The following is a 19,527-nucleotide window of genomic DNA, read 5'->3' as shown; positions in this document are numbered from 1 at the left end:
TGACTAACGAAAGTGTCTTGAAGCTGGTCCCATTAATTCACCGTAGCTAAAACGTTGTGCCTGTTTCTCGTATTCCCAACAACACGTAACTTAGGCAGCACTTATGTATATAGTTCACTTCACTCTCGAACCTCATTTATTCCATTCACTGTATTTCCTACTTTCCGGTTCTCTATGCATTCATTTATTTATTCTCGTATCGTGTCACTCACTACAGACCACCGCACGCTTATATACGCAACAATTTCACGACGAAAGACACACAAACAAAAGAACAGCGTAATAATTGCAGTGTCTAGAACAATAACAGCGTAAATTTGTGACAGTGACCATCTGATATAAAAACGTAGTGTGTTTCCAACGTTTCCTCTGCCATATACGACTATAGACTTCATTGGGGAATGAAACGCAACAATACACAAGCAAGCGAAAAAGAAGGAAAGGGTGGGAAAAAGGGCGATACGTGATAAAGGGCTGTAAAGAGGAGATAGGGAAAGGGCAATTTATCCGACTCCTTCCCAAGAACGTAAGGTAAATAATTTTGTTCGCCGTCTTTACAGGAAACGTGAGGTTCTCTCTCTGAATTTCGTCAGTTACACTGAACGGATGAGTGGACAACCCAACTGTATGGTTACTAACGTCTCGATACCTCTGGCGATTTCGGCGGTCATGACTCTTAGGAATGGATGATTTGGAAAACCGTACCCTTCTGTCTAATGAAGATATTGAGGAGGGTCCTTGGTTGTGTTTTAACGCTACATGTTTCGAGTTTCAGGGTACGTTCTATCAACAAGTGTTTGGTACAGCGATGGGTTCGCCCATCTGTGTCGTCACTGCAAACATTGTTATGGAGCTATTGAGGAGGAGGCTCACACTACTTTCGTGCATCCTCCTCGCTACTGGAAGCGTTACATTGACGACACGTTTGCCACCATTGGTGTTAAACAGATTCACCCTTTTTTGGATTACATAAACGGAATAGGGGAGTGCATCCAGTCTATCTCAGAAAAGGAGAATAAAGGGAGAATATAGCGTTCTTAGATGCTGTTGAGGTGAGTCGGGACAAAGACAGAAGAATTAAAACCAACGTAGTGTACAGGAAGCCTACGCAAACTAACCGTTATCTCTTTTTTGGTCAGCTCATCCGATCGAACATAAAAAAAAAACGGTAGTAAGGTCTCTAAAATACAAAGCAGAGGCTTTGATGTACAGATGGTACAAATGTACCTTGAAACGGTGCAAAATGTATTTAGTAATATATTGCGTCCCGAACCTTTTTCAGTCGGTACGTATTTATTGGAGCTTGTATATTATGTGTCTTTCGATCTACTGGGCAGCAGCGTCTCGGCGACTGTGCAATAGCCCGTTACAAACATTTAGTTGAGTTGAAGAAAACAGGACACCTTTTCATTGTATTTCTCGTCCAATTTGGTTGTAAACAAGGTACATTCAAAGAATTATAAAATCGGTTTCCCACAACTCACATGGAACGTTGTTATTTTTTGAAAATACGGTCAGTATGTTTGGATATTGTGTGCTAAAGGTGTTCCGTCTTTCCCCCACCTTACATATTTGTACCGGGAAAATGAATGAATCATATAGCGACGCCAACAATAGGCCTACAGATGGTAGAATATGCTCTGTATAATATTTCACCCGGAACTTTTTTCAGTTGGTACGTATTTATTGGAGCTTGTATTGTATTTGTTGGACTGTGTGTCGCGGATAGAGTTGGGGACTGTGTTGTCGATGGGTCTGAGATGGAGCGGCATCACTGGTCGCATGAACGATGTAAATGGACTTCCCGGGTGTTGGGGTAATGGGCCTAATCTGGCCTAAATCCCAGGTCTCTTCACAGGGACCTCACCCACAAAGAATGGAATAGAATTGCATTTGTTCCGAGTTACTGCGTATGTGCAGTAGCGTCTCTAGTAGGAAAACGACAGTCGTTAACAGTTTAACACCGGTGTTTATACACCTCGTGTCAGCTTACGAGTTACAAGAAAAGTGTCTTTGTAAAGGATTGTTTTTTTTTAGATTTTTTTATGTATTGCTATTAATTTAGACAACCCATTAATGTCCACCGGCTCAAGGACACATACGCCCACAATCAGAGTCCCAGGGCCGTAACTACCGGCGGTGCAGCCGGTGCACTGCACCGGGGCCCCCGAGGAAGGGGGCCCCGCATTGCTATACTTTAGTTTAAAATATAGCAATTTTGTGAATTACTCCAGTATTCAAGAGTAAATTAAAAACTAAAGTGGAGTACAGGAGTAGTTAAAATGTGATTTACTCCCCAAACGATTTTGTGAATATTTTTCTTCATTTCGTTTGTAGCTTTGTATGATGACGAAATAATGCTATTGTTTTCTAAGAATGCTTGTTTTCTCTTCGTTATTTCTTGAATGATATTCAGCATTTGTAGGCCTACCGTTAGTTACATTTTGCTGGTTAGCAGCAGCTGTTCTTTACAACTCGTTGTCTAAATTGTTGTCTATTTTTTTAGGTTTTGAGTAACAATATCATAAAACTCTAGTTAACAACAATTTAGTAGGCTATGAAAAGAACTTATCAAAGCGGAGCATTATTATAAGTGAAAGTGGGTATTGTGCGCCTTGCCCTTCACATGAAAATAAGGTTTTATGAAATTTGCATTAACGCATTGCATTTTTGTCGTTGGTGTCTTTTGAGGTGATCATAATTGCCATGGCACTTTGATTCTTTTTGAACTAAAAAATATGCACTGCAAATCTCCCTTTTGCTGAAAACCATTGTTTTATGCTCACAAAACAGCTTGTCTCAGACTCCCAGTAAATTGCACATAGGCTACTCGTCATACTTTTCTTGTGCTGACAGAACAGTTAAAATCTATAAACAGAAAAAAATTGGGGGGCCCCACAATGGACGCTTGCACCGGGGCCCCGACGGACGAAGTGACGGCACTGCAGAGTCCGTATATAAACATGAGTTATTTCATGTCGCCCATAGAAATCACATAGCACACAGCAAATGGGGCTAAATTGATCATAGACATAATATAAATATGTACATATATAGCTAAATTTATACTATTTTATATTTTTAATACAAATACGGGATGCAGATTAAAGAAAATCAAATTTTCAAGTAGTTGTTTAAATTTTTTAAAGCTTAAAAGTGACTTGAAGTTTTTGAGTTGTATAAATAAACTGCGACTAAGCAGAAAAATATGTTTAAAAATTCCCGTTGCTAGGGTAAACAATCGGCGAAATTAGCCCCATTTGGTTGCCCTGTAAGATTTCTATGGTGATGAAATAACTCATGTTTATATACGGACTCTGCCCACAATATATGGTAGCAGCGACAAGGCTTATACACATTACCTCTGAGTTACTGGTGATCTGATGGTATGCTTTAAAACCAAAAATGTAATTTTCATATTTTGCGTTAACAAAAAAGAAACCCAAGATTATAACTTTCATGTATTCTAATGGTACTAGCCTAGATATCTATGCCGCAGAACAAACATAGTCTATTTTACGCTTGGTTGGTTTTCGTTGTGTAACAACGGTCGGCTCTGATTGGCTGACTGTCGACAGCTGGGTTTTCTTTTTATCCGACGAAGGTTGGGATGTGACGAGACGAGGCTCTTTGTTAATCGGGTGTTGGTTGTGTACGCACGTTTCAAAGGTGTAAATGACAAAGTAAATGGTTATACGGCGAATAACTATGGTCTTTGGTCAATCGTACAATACCTTTACAATGGCAAAACAGAAACAGATAATTAAGACAGCATAATCATGTCAATACTAGCGATATCCGATATGAAATAGGGTTTATTTTAGTGTCGTGAGTAGTTGTGGTTCAGTTTTCCTATTTTATTTTAAATTTGTCTGATCTCTCTAGGAAACACAATTGGTGTGTTATATTTAATTTATTTGTAAGAGCAGCAAGCAGCATTACCTTCTTCTGTTTCTTATTAAGAAAGAATCATTTAGATCTAACGAGAAATTGCCTGAAGAAAATTTAGTTTGGTCTGTTGCTTTAGTGTGCACAACTGTTTAGGTGCAAGTGAAGAATCTTCCCCCACCCTATTCACCAACACCTATCTACTAACTCCTATAACCACTAACCCTCTAACCATCAACCCCTAACCACCAACTTCTCCTCCACTTTCCACCACCCTATTCTGCTCTGTACCGAAGAATTCTTCACTAGTGCCATAAATTCATACAAGTTGTACTATTTGCTTCCAGTTAAGTATGAGACATTATTAAAACACAGCCAACAACTCTTCTGTGAACCTGTTAATGTTGCAAATAAGAAGGGTGAGGGAGACAGGGAGTTAATAATATCTATAGATTTGATACAACTTTTTAAACGTATCCAAATATATCCTAAGAAAAAAAATAGACAGGATGTTCAGATAGCTGACAATGTGTGTACTGAACCTTGTGTTGATTTGTTTTGTAGAGTGAAGGTTTTGTTTTTTGCTGAGCAATACATACAGTCTTCACTCTTACTATTACTGCTGGCACGGAATACCACACAACACACACTGGAATACTATTCGATTTATTGTTGTCACAAAAACATGCAGGATGATGCAGCAGTAATAGATAGTCAAAGTGATGAAGAACACAAACTGAAAGCCAACGAGTCGCAAGCATGTGACACACGCCTTATTACAGTTGATATGAGCGATATTTCTTCTCGTTATAGAGATGTTTATCCACTTGGATGCGGGTCGAGAGCTTTAATTTTCTCCGCAATTGACCAGCAGTGTAGAAGAAGAGTTGCTGTTAAAAAGGTAGTTTCGGATGGTTGATAAGATAGCTATTTTTTGTTTTGAGGTCATACAGTATTTCTGCCAAATATACTGCAAACATTTTGAACACCTTCGAGCCCTCCGAAAAATCAATTTACTTTAATGAAGAGTAGTATTAAACCATACCAAAAAAATCAAATGCTCAAATGTGATTTATAGCTACCTACAAAGTTTCAAAATCTGAAACAGGTTTGGAACAAAATAAGTTTCAAAACCGCAAAATCAACGGCTGGAGTAGGATACATTGAATTTTTCGCATAAGAAAAATATTCCCTAAACTTTGATTATTTCTGGTTTCTAAAATACTAAAGAAAATTCAAATTTATTTTCAATTTGGTATAACAAATGGGACCCCTTTAAATACCGCAGTACACCAGTGCCTCCAGTGCCTCCAGTGCCTCCAGAGCCTAGTGAAACTAATGTATCGCCACGTTTACGTTGTTTTGAACTAAACGAAATAACCACCTCACCTTCAATGACGCACGTGTTTTTACATTTTACTGTTTTTGAAGCTCCATGTGACCACTGAGCAACGATGTCTGCACGTCAACTTTTTAATAAAACTATTCTGGCAATGATATGATTTCATTCCAACGTTTCGACGTCCTATCAAGGTCGCCTGCATTAGGGTAAATGGATTTGGCATGATGAAGACGACGTCGAAACGTTGGAATAAAATCGTATCATTGCCAGAATAGTTTTATTAAAAAGTTGACGTGCAGACATCGTTGCTCAGTGGTCACATGGAGCTTCAAAAACAGTAAAATGTAAAAACACGTGCGTCATTGAAGGTGAGGTGGTTGCATGTATCTCTTGTACAGTTTTAATATGTGTTATGATGTCATAAACATTTATTATTTCGTTTAGTTCAAAACAACGTAAACGTGGCGATACATTAGTTTCACTAGGCACTGGAGGCACTGGAGGCACTGGTGTACTGCGGTATTTAAAGGGGCCCTAACAAATGCTTCTTCAAGAATATATAAAAAAATGTAAAGTCTGATAAGCTTTATTATGTTTTTATTTTTGATTGAACATGGCCACAAAAATGCTGACTCGGCACTTTTTTCAGTTTAAAAGTTATTTTTTTGTGTTAAACATTAGGTTTGAAAAATTGCCAAGTCAGCATAATTTTGCTTTGTAGATAGGTTCAATTAAAAAAACTTAAAACATAGTAAGGTTTACATTTTTGCTTTTTTTAAATATATTCACAAAGAAGCATTTATTACACCAAGTCCAAAATAAAATTTGTTTTTTTTCTTTAGTAGTTTAGAAACCAAAATCGGTCAAAGTTCAGTGCCCTTTTTCTTATGGGAAATCCTGCATTGTCGAAACATCCGATTTTTTGAATGGTACTTTTGGGTCACATTTCAGCATCTCTATCCATATACAAATTTTCATTTTTCGTTAGTATTCCTCTTTCATTGTTTTAAATTACACATAATGCTTTACAACCGTATTGTTTTAAATAGATCTTTGTAAAGCAATGTACTCCAAGTCACAAACTAAAACAACTTATACGGGAAATTAGAATTCTACGCAAAATGGACCATGACAATATTGTCCGAATGTATCATGCACTTGCATCATCAAGTTCAAGAGATAATAGCTCTGTAAGTGTTTAGGTTTTATTTAAAGCACACTAAGATCCATGATATTTACTGAAAATGGCAAACAAAGAAAAATAATATAAATATATAAGAATATGTGTTAAAACCAATCCATACTAAATTTATGTTGCAATCCTTAATAACAAAAAACGAAGTGCATGCGATACATCCTTTCTGTGTAGATGTTTACAAATTAAAAACTAAAGCCGTCTATTTTATACTACAGCCAGTAAACATGGCAACAAATCTATCTTTAAAGAACCAAGTTTCTTTTGATTCTGTTTATATTGGGATGGAATTAATGGACACCGACCTTAGGAATGTAATCAACCACAATCAGCTTTCATCAAACTACATTAAGTTATTTACATACCAGTTGCTAAGGGGACTTAAGGTATGTTTGTTTATATTGGTTTACACATTTAATGTTTCTGCCACATGTGTTTAAAATCATCAAATTTACTTTCAGTATTTTAAGAGGGTAGCTCTGTAACTTATTAAGGTAATAATCCTGGGATAGTCTTTTTAATTCTATTTGTTACTTGCTTATTTGTATTTTTGAGTGTTTCTCATTAAGCAATTAAGCGATCTAAATCCTAAATTACATCAGAAGTGCAGTTAACTCTATGTGGTAAAATTTCTCTGTTTGTAAAAGTAAAACTACATAGAATATGTGTATGGTTTAAAATCGCCTCGCAACAGTCAGGTCGGTTTTACACAAACACACACCCAATGACTTAATGCACTTTGTTTTTTATTCATTGTTAATGTTTATACTGCTAAGGTTGTGTTTGTAAGTTTTGTTATTGTTGATTAGATAGATATGGTTGTTCTTTCCTAATAACCATATTGTAAAGCATGAACAAAATATCTTAAATATAGTCTAGACAGAGTTTTTGTTGTATTTATTGCTTTACCACTTCAAGGGGCAAACCAACCCAATTTACAATGATAGAGATGCCAGATGTGATTTAAAGATACCAAAGTTTAAATGATAAAGCGGCATCTAGAAAATTCCTATTTTCCTAGAAGAAGCATTCATTGTAACAAATCAAAAAAAGGGATTGTTTTAGTAAATGTTTGTAATGCGTGACATGGGTAACCTGAATTGCAATTGTTATATATTTTGCAATGCACATTCATGAATTGTTATGCGTTAAACTATGAAGCAGACAACCGCATTGTGTTAAAACATTTTTTTTCAGAGGCTGTTTAATTTTTAAAATTTTGGTGGTACCTTAGTTCCTTATGGGTATGCTGCTTTAATTTTTTAATTGTAGCCTACCTACTATCAAATGTTGGGGAAGTATTGTATGCAGGTTGTATAGTAGGGTGGGGGAAGATGGGACACTTTGTCAGAGGAGACTTTATTTTAATTTTCTTTTTACGGATCCCCATTTAATGATAATTAGGAAAATAAGGTTACAGAATTATTCCACAGTATTATCACGACTTTATAAAACGCCCGTCAAAGCCGATTACTGTTTTTAGATATTAAAAAAAATATGTAAAATAGAAACAGTATACTTTAAACAGGTAAAAAAATGCGAAATAGTAAGGTGCTATTTTTTAATGCTCGCTAAATCATTGTTAAGCCGATGAATTTTTTTAGTTTGCGTGTGTGAACGATTAAACTAGTTTCATAGCTTCATAAAACAACCTTGAATATTTCGTACAGTTTGATTTTGTCTCATAAAACTAGTTTTAGTTTTGTAAAAAAACTCGGAGATATAAGAATGAAGAAAATAGGCAGGGGTCAATAGGACTTTAATTTGATATAAAAACAACAAAAAAATATTGGTTTAACGGTATATATATGAAGTTTACATGGCAAAGAAACTAGCACAGCCCTTTTAAACTCGGTAGGTTAACTACAAGTTGCAGAATAACTGCTAATGTAAATATATATTTCAATTTAGAGTCCCATCTTCCCCCACATTGTAGTTTTGTATGTTTTCATTGCCAAACTTTGAAAGATTTGCTTTTAATTTATACCTCAGGGGGTTTTCAACTATAAGATTAGATACTGATAGAATAAAAAGATAATATTTCGAAAATATATTCAAAATTTGGTCATTTGCACTCCGTGATAATTTATGAGAAGTGGCTTGTGCCAAAAACAGAGTAGTAATACTCAATTTGTAGGAAAAATAAAAACTTTATTAATGGTTATTATCAATTTTCTGTTATTACAAGTTCATATACATTTGTAGGATATAATATTTATTCATTTATATTCGAACATTACCCATTGTCATTCAAACAATACCAATTGTTATGCAATAATATAATGTATAGGTAACATGTTAAAAACTATAGCAGTAGGGCAAGAAAAAGAATGTTTAGACCTAATTTTCAAAGCGTACAGTATTATTTCGTGTTATTTACGTATATTCCTATTTATAAATACACTTAATAATCAAAATTAACAATGATTTTAAACTGTCCCATCTTATCCTGTGAGTTTTCGAAATTGTAAAATTTCACCTGTTGTGCGGATCGCTAAATAGCTCCTCGTGTGTTTTATTATATTTTATTAAATTGGTGTCAATTAATAAAGGAATTAATAGTACTAATTTGTGGTATTACCCAAAAACCGTCATCTATTTTGATTTTGGAAATATTTGGCAATATGTGCTTAAGTGTCCTATCTTCCCCCATTGTACTATATATTAAGTCATGAAAAGCATATTATGATGAGCCTTGAATATATATTCAATTTAATAATAATACTATAAAATAATATAGCAATTAAAAGATTTAATCTTTACTACTAGTAGTAGTATAAGAAGTAATCAATCATTTTAATACTTCAGTGTAATCATTGAACGTAGATAGCCTATATAATATTGCTTTTCCATTTTTCCATTTTTTCTTTTACACTACACAAAACAACTTAAATTAGCAGTTATTAATACCTTCTATTTTATTGATTTTGTTGCTATTTTTATCATTTGTAAATTGAAAATAGATGCAATCATGTCAAGCGGTTTACATATTAAATGCATGCTTAGTCTGAAGTATTTTATATGTACAAAACACACATATATATATAATGTACATTTGCAACTGATTTTGAAGTTAATATGTTTCTGATTCCTGAATACATTCGGCTTTATAACACAAGCCTTTGTTTAAACATTCTAGTCATTGTTCTTGTTACAATAGTCTATTTTTGTCTTAATGATTATTTTCATTTTGTTATGTAGTGTGAGCTATAAGGTAGCTTGTGCTTCCAAATAACCATTGTTCATTACTTTATTCTTGTTTATATTTTACCTACATTGTCAAAAGGAACAGTGGTTTTAATACCACCTGTACATCGACAAGGTTCAATAATATGTTAGCCTTGGTTTTATTTATTATATTCACATGTTGAAATATTTGAGTTATATGCAACTCATTAAATTCTATTGACAATGTACTTTTAAGATTCAACAACACTTTCTATTGATGTTTTATATAGTTGGTATTTTTGTTAAATTGCAGCAGTGTCAGACTCACAATCAGTGTACTTACACTTCTTGGTATTCCATTTCTATATTGTTAACATCAAATTAAAGAAGATACACATTCCTTAAAGCTGTGCTCTCTGGTTTTACAGAATTGCTAATTTATTTGAATAGAAAGAAAACAATAATTGTCTGAGACTCAGACTCTTGAGTAGTTTCTTCCTACCTGTTAGCCATTTTTAGGACAAACAGCCCAAACGTTGTATGGTTTACACCTTTACTATTATACTTCAAGTAGCATGTTGTTTAAAATATCCCCCCAACCTAAAATTATATACAGATGGATGGTGCTACTTGTACTTTGTACTAAATATATACCATAGATTTTACATGTATTAGAGTTTGGGGCTTTAGCTTTTATTGTTTTGACATTTTTTAGCTGTGAGACTTTTGGCTATGAAGATCTTAGCTATAATAGTTGATTTATAACAAATGGAAAATTTTTATATTTCACTTCAATACTGCAACAGCTATTCTTCCTTGGTTGTCCCGAATTGCATGGATATTTATGTTTGTCATTGTTTTCTGGATGTTTAGAGTTAGACTTAGAGTCTAAAGTTTACTTTAGACTGTTCTCGCTGTTGTATTCTGCCAGTCATTGTCATGCGTTGGTGTTTTTAGTGATGTATTTGTTAAGGCACTGAGCTACAAACACGCACATGGCACATCCCTACAATTTTTGAAGCTTAAACAGGCTTGGTGGAAACTTCACTCGTAGTGCGTCATCCTTTGACCGTCGTATATTGCGAATTAGAATCAATATGTTAAACAATATTGCCAAACATTGGCCTCATCTATCCTGCAGTTATCATAACATGTTACTTAGGTCGAAATAGGTTGTTGCCAGTTGCGCTGCTGTTTCAAGATGTTGTTTTTCTTTCAGCCACAGTTTGACTGGATTATAAACAGGATTATTGATATTCTTCTGTATGTTGCACTAACTTTGGAGTGATCAGTGACAAAAATAAACCCCTAATAGAAGAAACTGAAATCGATTTGCCTTCTTTATGACATTATAGTTTCTATCACTTTATGGATGATATTAGCAATTATGTTTGTACTTTAGACTATTATTTTATTCTTTAGTTTGCTTCGAAAATTTCGTGTTAATAAGCCGATGCCTGTTCCAAAACAACTGGTATGGTTCGTTTAATCTGACACTATTATTTTAATTAATTTGCTTCGGTCAAACTTATTTGCTTTGAGTGATGTACGTTTACGCATTTCCTTAAAATACCCGGTCTAACCATTCAACTCGATTATAATTAGTTTAACTAATTATAACTTCGGCCCGCGTCAGATCTACACGATGTCACATAGAAAAGATCATGGAAGCAACTGAGGTTAAACAATTCTATTTATTTAAAACATTCGTCTGGCACCATACAATACCAGCACGTGAATTCAAACTTCAAAATTATTTTAATGTTGTACAAACTATGGTTTAAACGTTTACAATGTATATAATACATTAACATTATAGACAATAGTCAATAGACCAAATTTGAAGAGTGAGTTAGTGGTGTTTTAATAACCTTGGGATGGGTGGTCTCTGCATCGAAAACACTTCGTTCACATAGTTGATGGTTATCTGATCCTCTGACGAAACCGTGCGTCATTCAAATCCAAAAGTTAGAATTCATGTTTATGAAATTATCCGTCGTATAAAAACGTAAATCTGCTTCAATGTCAAAAAGCTCACTATCACAACTTATATTTTTTGTAATGCCTTTTAAGGACTTTTATTTACCCGATCATTAAATGATTGATTTGGTATATAACCGACTTTTCGCAAAAAAAACACGAATTAAGCACGTTTGAAATAATGATGATAATAATTACTAAGTAACCGCTTTCCAGAAAGAATCGTTCCTATGGAAGTTATTCAAGTTAAACAGGTTTGACTGTATGCATTCTTCTCCGTTTCTCCTGTTTACACAATCTCCGTAAGAACCACCCATGTGACGTAATAGTTAAATTATGTAATGGTAAAAATTCTTGCGTGTCGCCGTTTAAGTTCGAGCACAGTCAGTAGACTCAGTAACACAAGTCTCTAAGAAGATAAGGTTATACAACCTCAATTTATCAATATCTATAAGGTTTCTAAACCAGCGGCAAAGTACGTTTGTGTTAATTCGTATAGGAACGAATATTAAACGATTTTTGCTGATGATTCACATGTTTAGCTTTATCGCCAAAGGCATTTTAACATTCGATATTATCTAATATTTTCTATTATGCACATCTAAACACCGTCGACATAAAATTGTGCCGACGTTACTGAATTCACATTAAAAGTAATTGATCGTAAAATGCGTTTATCGATTTTAACTCGTTTAAACAGTTTGCCAATATCGTATATAATGAGTTATATTAAATCCTTAGTTACTTAGTTACACCCCACGCATCATATATTAAGCGACTGTTTAAATGAAATTTGAAATTCATTCTCGGATTAAACACGAGCAAACGTTTAGTTGTTACCAAATTCGTAACCTTCAGTACTGAGATTATTAAAACCCAAGTAAAACACTTTCCTCCTTTTCCTGACAATTCATAACTCGCAAGCGCTTCAGTGCGTTTTCGGTTGTCAATAACGTTAACGTCTAACGTGTATATTTAAAATATTTTTTGTTTCAATTTATAAACCACCTAAAATGTGCCATCCGCAGTATTTTCATATTTATATATATATATGTGTATGTGTGTAATATGTGCATTGTGCGTATCATAGGCCAATAGGGTATTATCTACATGGGCGCATATTCTCTGCATAGGCGCATAGTGAACAAAATTATAAATGGAATTAAATTATTATGCAACTTCATGGTAGCTCTTTTCTTTGGCAAAACTGCACATGCTCCTTACCATTAAAACACAGCTAAAAAATGATCCTTTAGGGATTGTTTTAACAGCTTTACACATTCTCCAATAAAAAGTTTTTTTCAACTTTTTCTTGGTACTGTACGAAGATACGTTATTAAAATACTTCTACGAAACATCGTTATATATGTTGTTGCTGTTAATACAGATACGTTTGATGGCTTGATGCTATGACATTTGTTGGTCTCTTAATAACCGCTTTCCCTCCCCCAGTACCTACACAGCGCAAACGTTATTCACCGTGATCTTACACCTTCAAATGTTTTTATAAACACTGATACTCTCATGCTGAAGATCGGTGACTTTGGAATTTCCCGAATCTTAGACTCAGAGTACGAACATTTTGTAAGTTTTTAAAAAAATATTTAATTTATCTCTAAATATCATTCGCATGACTTCATTATAATTAGAATAATATAAAGCGTATTCACTGAGCATTAATCAAGCATCTACCATTCATTGATACAGGTCCGAATGTGCCACATTTTGCCTCTCCGTTGTCACCGTTTACTATAACATATTTGGTCGCTTTATGAATCCGGTTTTAACAACCCTGTTAGACTTATATTTTTACAACCGTTGACATTGTATTTATTAACACAGGGTTATTTATCGATGACAACCACTAGTACTTGGTATCAATCACCAGAGATCCTCCTTCATCCTCGTCATTACAATCAAGCAGCAGACATGTGGGCCGCTGGATGTATATTTGCTGAAATGCTTATTGGTTAGTATTGATTCGTTTAAAAGCCAAACACTTTCGTGAAGCAGAATAAAGCAATTAATTTTCTCCTTCGTTTAAAACGTACTGAACTAACTTTAATATTATACTAATAAAATAGAAGTTCCCGGTTTTGCCTTACAATCATTTTTCGTTACGAACTTATTTGTGACGATTTATAAAAATCGTTGACATTCCCATCAGTTTGTTTGGCCATTCAAGTCAAATAGCAATTAAGCTGACGGGTATTGCTCGCACGCAATGGAGATATATTGCTTGTTTCATAATGCTCGTACAATATACACATACACTTTTATGAGCCGCATACTACCTTCAATGTACACAATATGGCACGCAATGTTGACGAGTTAGCAATCACCAACAAGTAATTCCACATTTTCAAGCTGTATATTGTGTAGTATAATATGTATGTTTCATTGCAAATATGTGACCCGAAACTTCCGCTTTAATATAAAACTGGACCGTATAGTATTTCTACAGAGCAAAGAAACTTATTTAAATTAAAACATAATTTCCAGGCAAACCACTATTCAACGGCAGCAACGCTATGGAGCAGATTAACCTTATATTGAAATCAGTCGCCGTAACACGGGAGAACTGGTTAAGTGTTACGACAGCTGTTTGTCAAGATGAGAACTGTTGCTTGAATAAAGACGCTTACAACGTACGTGAAAACGGCGGAATACCCTGCCGACCCTTAAGGGACTTGTTGCCAACCTCTAACCACATGGGTAAGATGGTGTGCTTGACTAATATATAGAAGTTAATTAACAAAATGGTCAGGTTATTGAAAAAATATTCTTATTACATACTTTAAAAGTTTAAAGTCAATTTATTGCAACGCTCCGTGTATTTACTTTGTGTTAGCTTTTACGGCCACGTACTTTTCCTATTCGCTTTCATCCATGTCGACCTTTTTCTGTTGATTTCCCGTTATTCTCAGTTTTTTGAACACATAAAAGCACGATATTTTCATTCAGATTTAATGTAATAAACCCTCACAATATGTTGATAATATGAGGTAAGCCTAAAAACAAAGCACATGCGACATCATGCAATGACGAAAGTAACTGAATGAATGTTTGTGTTTTTGTGTTGGCTGATGTCACCACTGAATAAGAAACTCGTGTTTACTGTTTTGTCAAAATGCTTCCTCATGTATGTGTTTAAATATTATGTCGACATGCCATTGATTGCTTCCGTATCCAAAACATTGGTTGAGAGTTCGGGTAAAATCCTTGTTATACTGGCATATATATTTATACTGGCATATATATTTATACTGGCATATATATTTTAACATGATGTGTTTTATCATAATACTTAACTTACATACTACTCCCTTTTTATGGCTTATGCACCGTATCAACTCTGTTGTCTAAGTCATTTATCCAGGTTTGTGCTCAAGTTAGTTAATCTATTAAAGCTCATCTGGTAAATTAATATTAACCTGAAAGAACGTCGGTAGGCAAATAAATTTGTCAGAATAACTCTTCTGTTGATGTTATGTTCATGTTATAACTGACAGCAGCAGTTTATATAAGTTGTGTTATAATCGTTCATTGACTTGTAGCTGTGAACCTTTTGAACCAAATGTTGACCTTCGCACAAACGGATAGAGTGACAGCGATTGATGCTTTAATGCATCCCTACCTTGCGTGTTACAGCAACCCGTTTGACGAACCAGTGTGTGGAATGCCGTTTTCACTTGAGGACGAACTCGATGAGATGGATGTTACCAATATAAAGGTTTATTGCTTTAATCAAATCCGTAGTACCTTTTTGCTTTATTAAGACCGTAAGAGCATTTGATTTTGGTTACACGTAGCTTTTGCAATAATATAGACACTATATGCTAAATTCGAGATGTTTGTCAAAGTAACTGAAGCCTCTCATTTAGTATGTTTTTGCAAAATTTATTATAAACATTTAGACTTGGAGCTGCCTTAGGTGTACGTTTGCAAGCGTTGCAATTGCTTATCAGTTCCACGAATCGTCACAATCTATTCCAGAAAATATCCAAATCGTAAACCTTTGTTTCGAATTTCTAATCTACAATCCACGACAGCTGACGTTTAAATATTTTCAGCAAATAATTTGGAACGAAACTTCAAATTTGTTCAGCGTTCCCAGCAACGAAAGCAACATCGTAGAGACAAGTACAGAAGATTGTGGATTGGTAGGTGTCATGAGTCCTGGTGATAATCGTATCATATTTACTTTCGTGCGACACCTCGAGTTTTACTAGTTAAGCCCTTTCCTAACCATGTACTAGAAATTGTACACTAATACATAGGCCAGGGATGTATTCTACCACTCACAATCGATTTTCAACAATATTCTTATTTTCTGTACCCAATCTTATTTTATTTAGTTATGCGAAAACTAGTTAGTTGGTATGTATTTATAATTACATATACCCTCAGCGGCAATCGTTAAAGGGGTCGGTGTGTACCAACGACAGCTACAAGAATCTTCTTGCACTAGTTCAGTCCAGCACTCATAGTAACGGGAGCAACACAAACAGGGGAATTACAATCTCAGAGTCGGAAGCAAGAACTATTGCTTGTGACTTTGACTACGGAGTGCAGGCAAGTTTTCTTTCATATTAACAACTACATATCTTGTTCTTATAAATAAAAGTAGACAAGGTTAAATTATTCGCCGAATGCCATGAAAAGAAAAAGCGCATATAATGCTTCCAGTATGTTACAAGCATTGTCGCATCCAAGCTTGTATTTCCCTTTTTACCTTCCTCGTCCGCTTCGTGTATTGCTCGCATGTTGTTTATTATTTTTTAATACAATGTTGGTACTCTAAAGCAATTTGTTAAAACGGCTTTATTAGATTTGCGTGGAGTTTAACAACAAAAGTTGATATATAACTGTAGAAACCTATTCTAGATAAACGATGGTTCCATCAACCGTGAGCGAATGTCGATAGATTTTCGTCCAATTACTTCCAGCGCCGGTTGTTTTGATCCCTATAAGTGGGATTCACGTTGCGACAGCAACACACAACAAAAACAACTGACATCTGCTAAAGAAGAACCGGCTAAACTGGGTGCACACGATGGGTAAGTAACCCATTAACATTCTATATTTGTTAGTATTGATGTATTTCCAACCATAAATTTGATTATTGGTTCTTACCGTTTGTAATGCATCAAACCTGGTATATGATGCGGTAGTTTATCATACTAAGCTTAACAAATATATATTTAACATTTTACAGGCACCACCAAGAAGTTGTATCCGACCATGGTTACCACTCAAGTTATTGCTCGTCCAATCTTAGCCATGGTAAGGTTCATGCACACGCACTGTGGAGTCTTTCATCGCCAGATGTTTCAATCGATCACGAACGAACGTCCGGACAGAGAGCAAGTACTCCTGATGTAGGGGAAGCGTCATCACCCTCCGCATTTGAAGAAGGTTAGTGAATAACAAAGACGTGAGCTTTACTTTTACTGCTTTTACATTTTTAACAATACACCAGTTGCGTTTGAAACAAAAAAAGGTTTTATCACAGATCACAACCCGGATTATTCTCGTCATTCCCCAACGCTCAGTTCAGAGGAAAGAGACAGTGACGTCACTACATCAAGTCGACGACGTCATAAAGATGACGTGCCACGTCATCACCAGAGTTACGGCCATCATTACCACCATCATCATCACCATCATCATGGCCACCATCATCACCATAAACATCATAGGTTGGTTGATTTGTTGTTTTATTTATTATCATCATGCAAAATCTTTGTTTAATATTTAAGCATGAATATTTTTATGTAAAATATTTTTTCAAGGTAAAAGGTTTACGCAATTGCTTTTATAAATCTTTGCACTCACCCAATTTTATACTCAGATGATTAACTGAACAAGCTTGAGACCTTCTATATGCATATGTAATAGTGGATGACCTTTGATATTGTCTGACAACTACGACATTAAAGCCACAAGTCTCATTAAATTAAATCTAGCACCGACAATAAGAGAATGAAAGTTATATTGTTAATTAAAGAACTCTGCGTCTTCACCGTTATTTAAGATTAGTTTTAGAAACCAAACATCCGCATATAGCCAAACATTTTTATTACAACACGATCTCATCTTACTTGCTACTGCAGATGGTACGTAACTAATAAAAAGTTTAAATATTATGTGCCCCCATATACAGGCACAGCAGTCGACATGGAAGTTTATCATCAGCGAGTGGTGGCAATACATCCCATTAACGCACCAGCAGCAACGAAGCTGAACCATCTTCCGCAAGATGTCACCAAAGACGCTGCTTGGTGAACGACACTGTACCCGAAGTGTTAGAGGAACCAGGATCAGATGTTTCCTCCAACGATCGAATTCTTCCAAAAGATGCACCAGAAAGGAAGAGCAGTAGTAGCGATAGCGACTCGAAAACTGGACGGAAAAAAACTTGCAAGATGTTTCCAAAGTTTTGCAAATCCCGAGTAAAAACGACCACCGGAACGACGGGAGGTTCTGCCCCTGCAGACAGCGGTTTTCACGAACCTTTCAACATTTCAACACCCGCTGTTGAATTAAAACAACGACCTAACACAGCTCGGGAGGGAAAGACTATCAGGGACGGCCCATCTTACACAACTCCGCGATTGCGAACATGCTCCGAAGGAAATAGAAGAAATAATCCGGCGTTGATTTTGCCGAAGTGGAAGCAACTGTTGGAAACAACGACCGATAAATCACCTTTTCTCCACTGCCAATCCCTATCTGACTTTAATCGCATTCACGCCTACTCCGGTGGCAATGACGTCAGCAGTAGTGACGTCACGAGCAGTGACGTATCACTCTCTCCTCCTGGGAAATGCTCCAAGTCGGCAACCCCCAGTTTTCCTAGAAAACGCGTCGAATGTCCTTTTTAAACGTAACGCCGTGTCACTGCACACAGTATCTTCTAACTTAATTACAGCTTGCGCAACGTCGCCATATGGTTACTGTTTGTTTTCGTGCATGTAAATGTTATTAGTATGGTGGGGATTTTTTGGTGCACAAACCAGCTGGCGGATGATGTTTTTTGCAAGCGGTTTGTGACTACACAAATATGGTGAACATTCGCGACGTTCTAATCGCTCGGAGTTTGAAAGGTAAATGAATTTATTCTGCCACTAATTTAAGCAATCGCTACCAGGTACATAATGTATTTGCTTTAGGAATTTTACGCAACTTTTTTATTCGCCCGTTTTTAGAGGATTTTCAGTGTAGGAAATTGTTGTTCTTTATTGTCGGTGCGCGCAAGGTTGTTGCTTGGTACGGCATTCGCCTACCGATTTATGACGTTAGCGATGACGTCAGCGTAATAGGTAATTTTGTTTTGGATGTTTGCACTTCACCGAATGGCGTGCTCCGTCGCGCCAACAACGAATATTTCTTTCTCAGTGTTTGTGTTTATGACTTTGCATCTTTTGGTGCTTGTTACATCGTTTTACTTTTACACTAGTGTGACATTCATCAAACTTAGAAATGCTAGTCTAAATACGTGTGACGGTTTATTAACACAAAACTTATTTATTCTCCTGCTATCAGAGCTTTGCAGGTTTCGCTTTGAAATAAACGCCTCTGCATTCGTATTCGACGACACTGTTTCGTCCTAAATCGCTGTTTTTACTATTCTGCAAGCATCTCATTTCTTGAACCAAGCTTTAAATAAAATGTTCGTCACGAAATTTTGTTCCATGGAGCAGTGAAATGATTATACAGAAAAACATTATATTAAATACAATTTTGAAGAGGCCGAAAGCAGAATTATCTTAAAAAGAACAATTTATTCGGACAAACTGGAACCCAAAGCACTATTTAAGGCGGGTTTACACTAGCGCCTATGGCTGGCGATTCGAGAGACAAAATTTCGATTAGTCAGCACCCGAATTTTTGATGAACCCGATGTGGAGAGTGTGCAACACGCCTACTTTTGGAACAAAGAACCGGTCGG

General features: G+C 35.6%; 1 protein-coding gene and 1 pseudogene across 1 annotated transcript; both read left to right on the top strand.

Moving 5' to 3' along the window:
* The first annotated feature begins 307 nt into the window (after positions 1–307).
* Positions 308–2,003, top strand: LOC149728129 (uncharacterized; annotated as a pseudogene).
* A 1,622-nt stretch (positions 2,004–3,625) lies between these two features.
* On the top strand, positions 3,626–19,261 carry LOC149728128 (uncharacterized). Its single transcript, XM_089889225.1, is given in 13 exon segments — positions 3,626–4,789; positions 6,280–6,420; positions 6,644–6,811; positions 13,026–13,157; positions 13,416–13,542; positions 14,076–14,288; positions 15,131–15,306; positions 15,647–15,736; positions 15,984–16,148; positions 16,461–16,633; positions 16,792–16,991; positions 17,089–17,275; positions 17,740–19,261. Coding segments are annotated over 13 exon segments (2,709 nt in total). The 5' UTR covers positions 3,626–4,573; the 3' UTR covers positions 18,461–19,261.
* The last annotated feature ends 266 nt before the right edge of the window (positions 19,262–19,527 follow it).

This window comes from Ciona robusta, chromosome 11, assembly GCF_009617815.1.
Source record: "Ciona robusta chromosome 11, ASM961781v2".
NCBI lineage: Eukaryota > Metazoa > Chordata > Ascidiacea > Phlebobranchia > Cionidae > Ciona > Ciona robusta.
The sequence above is the reverse complement of the archived record's forward strand: the minus strand, read 5'-3'. Positions and strand labels throughout refer to the sequence as shown.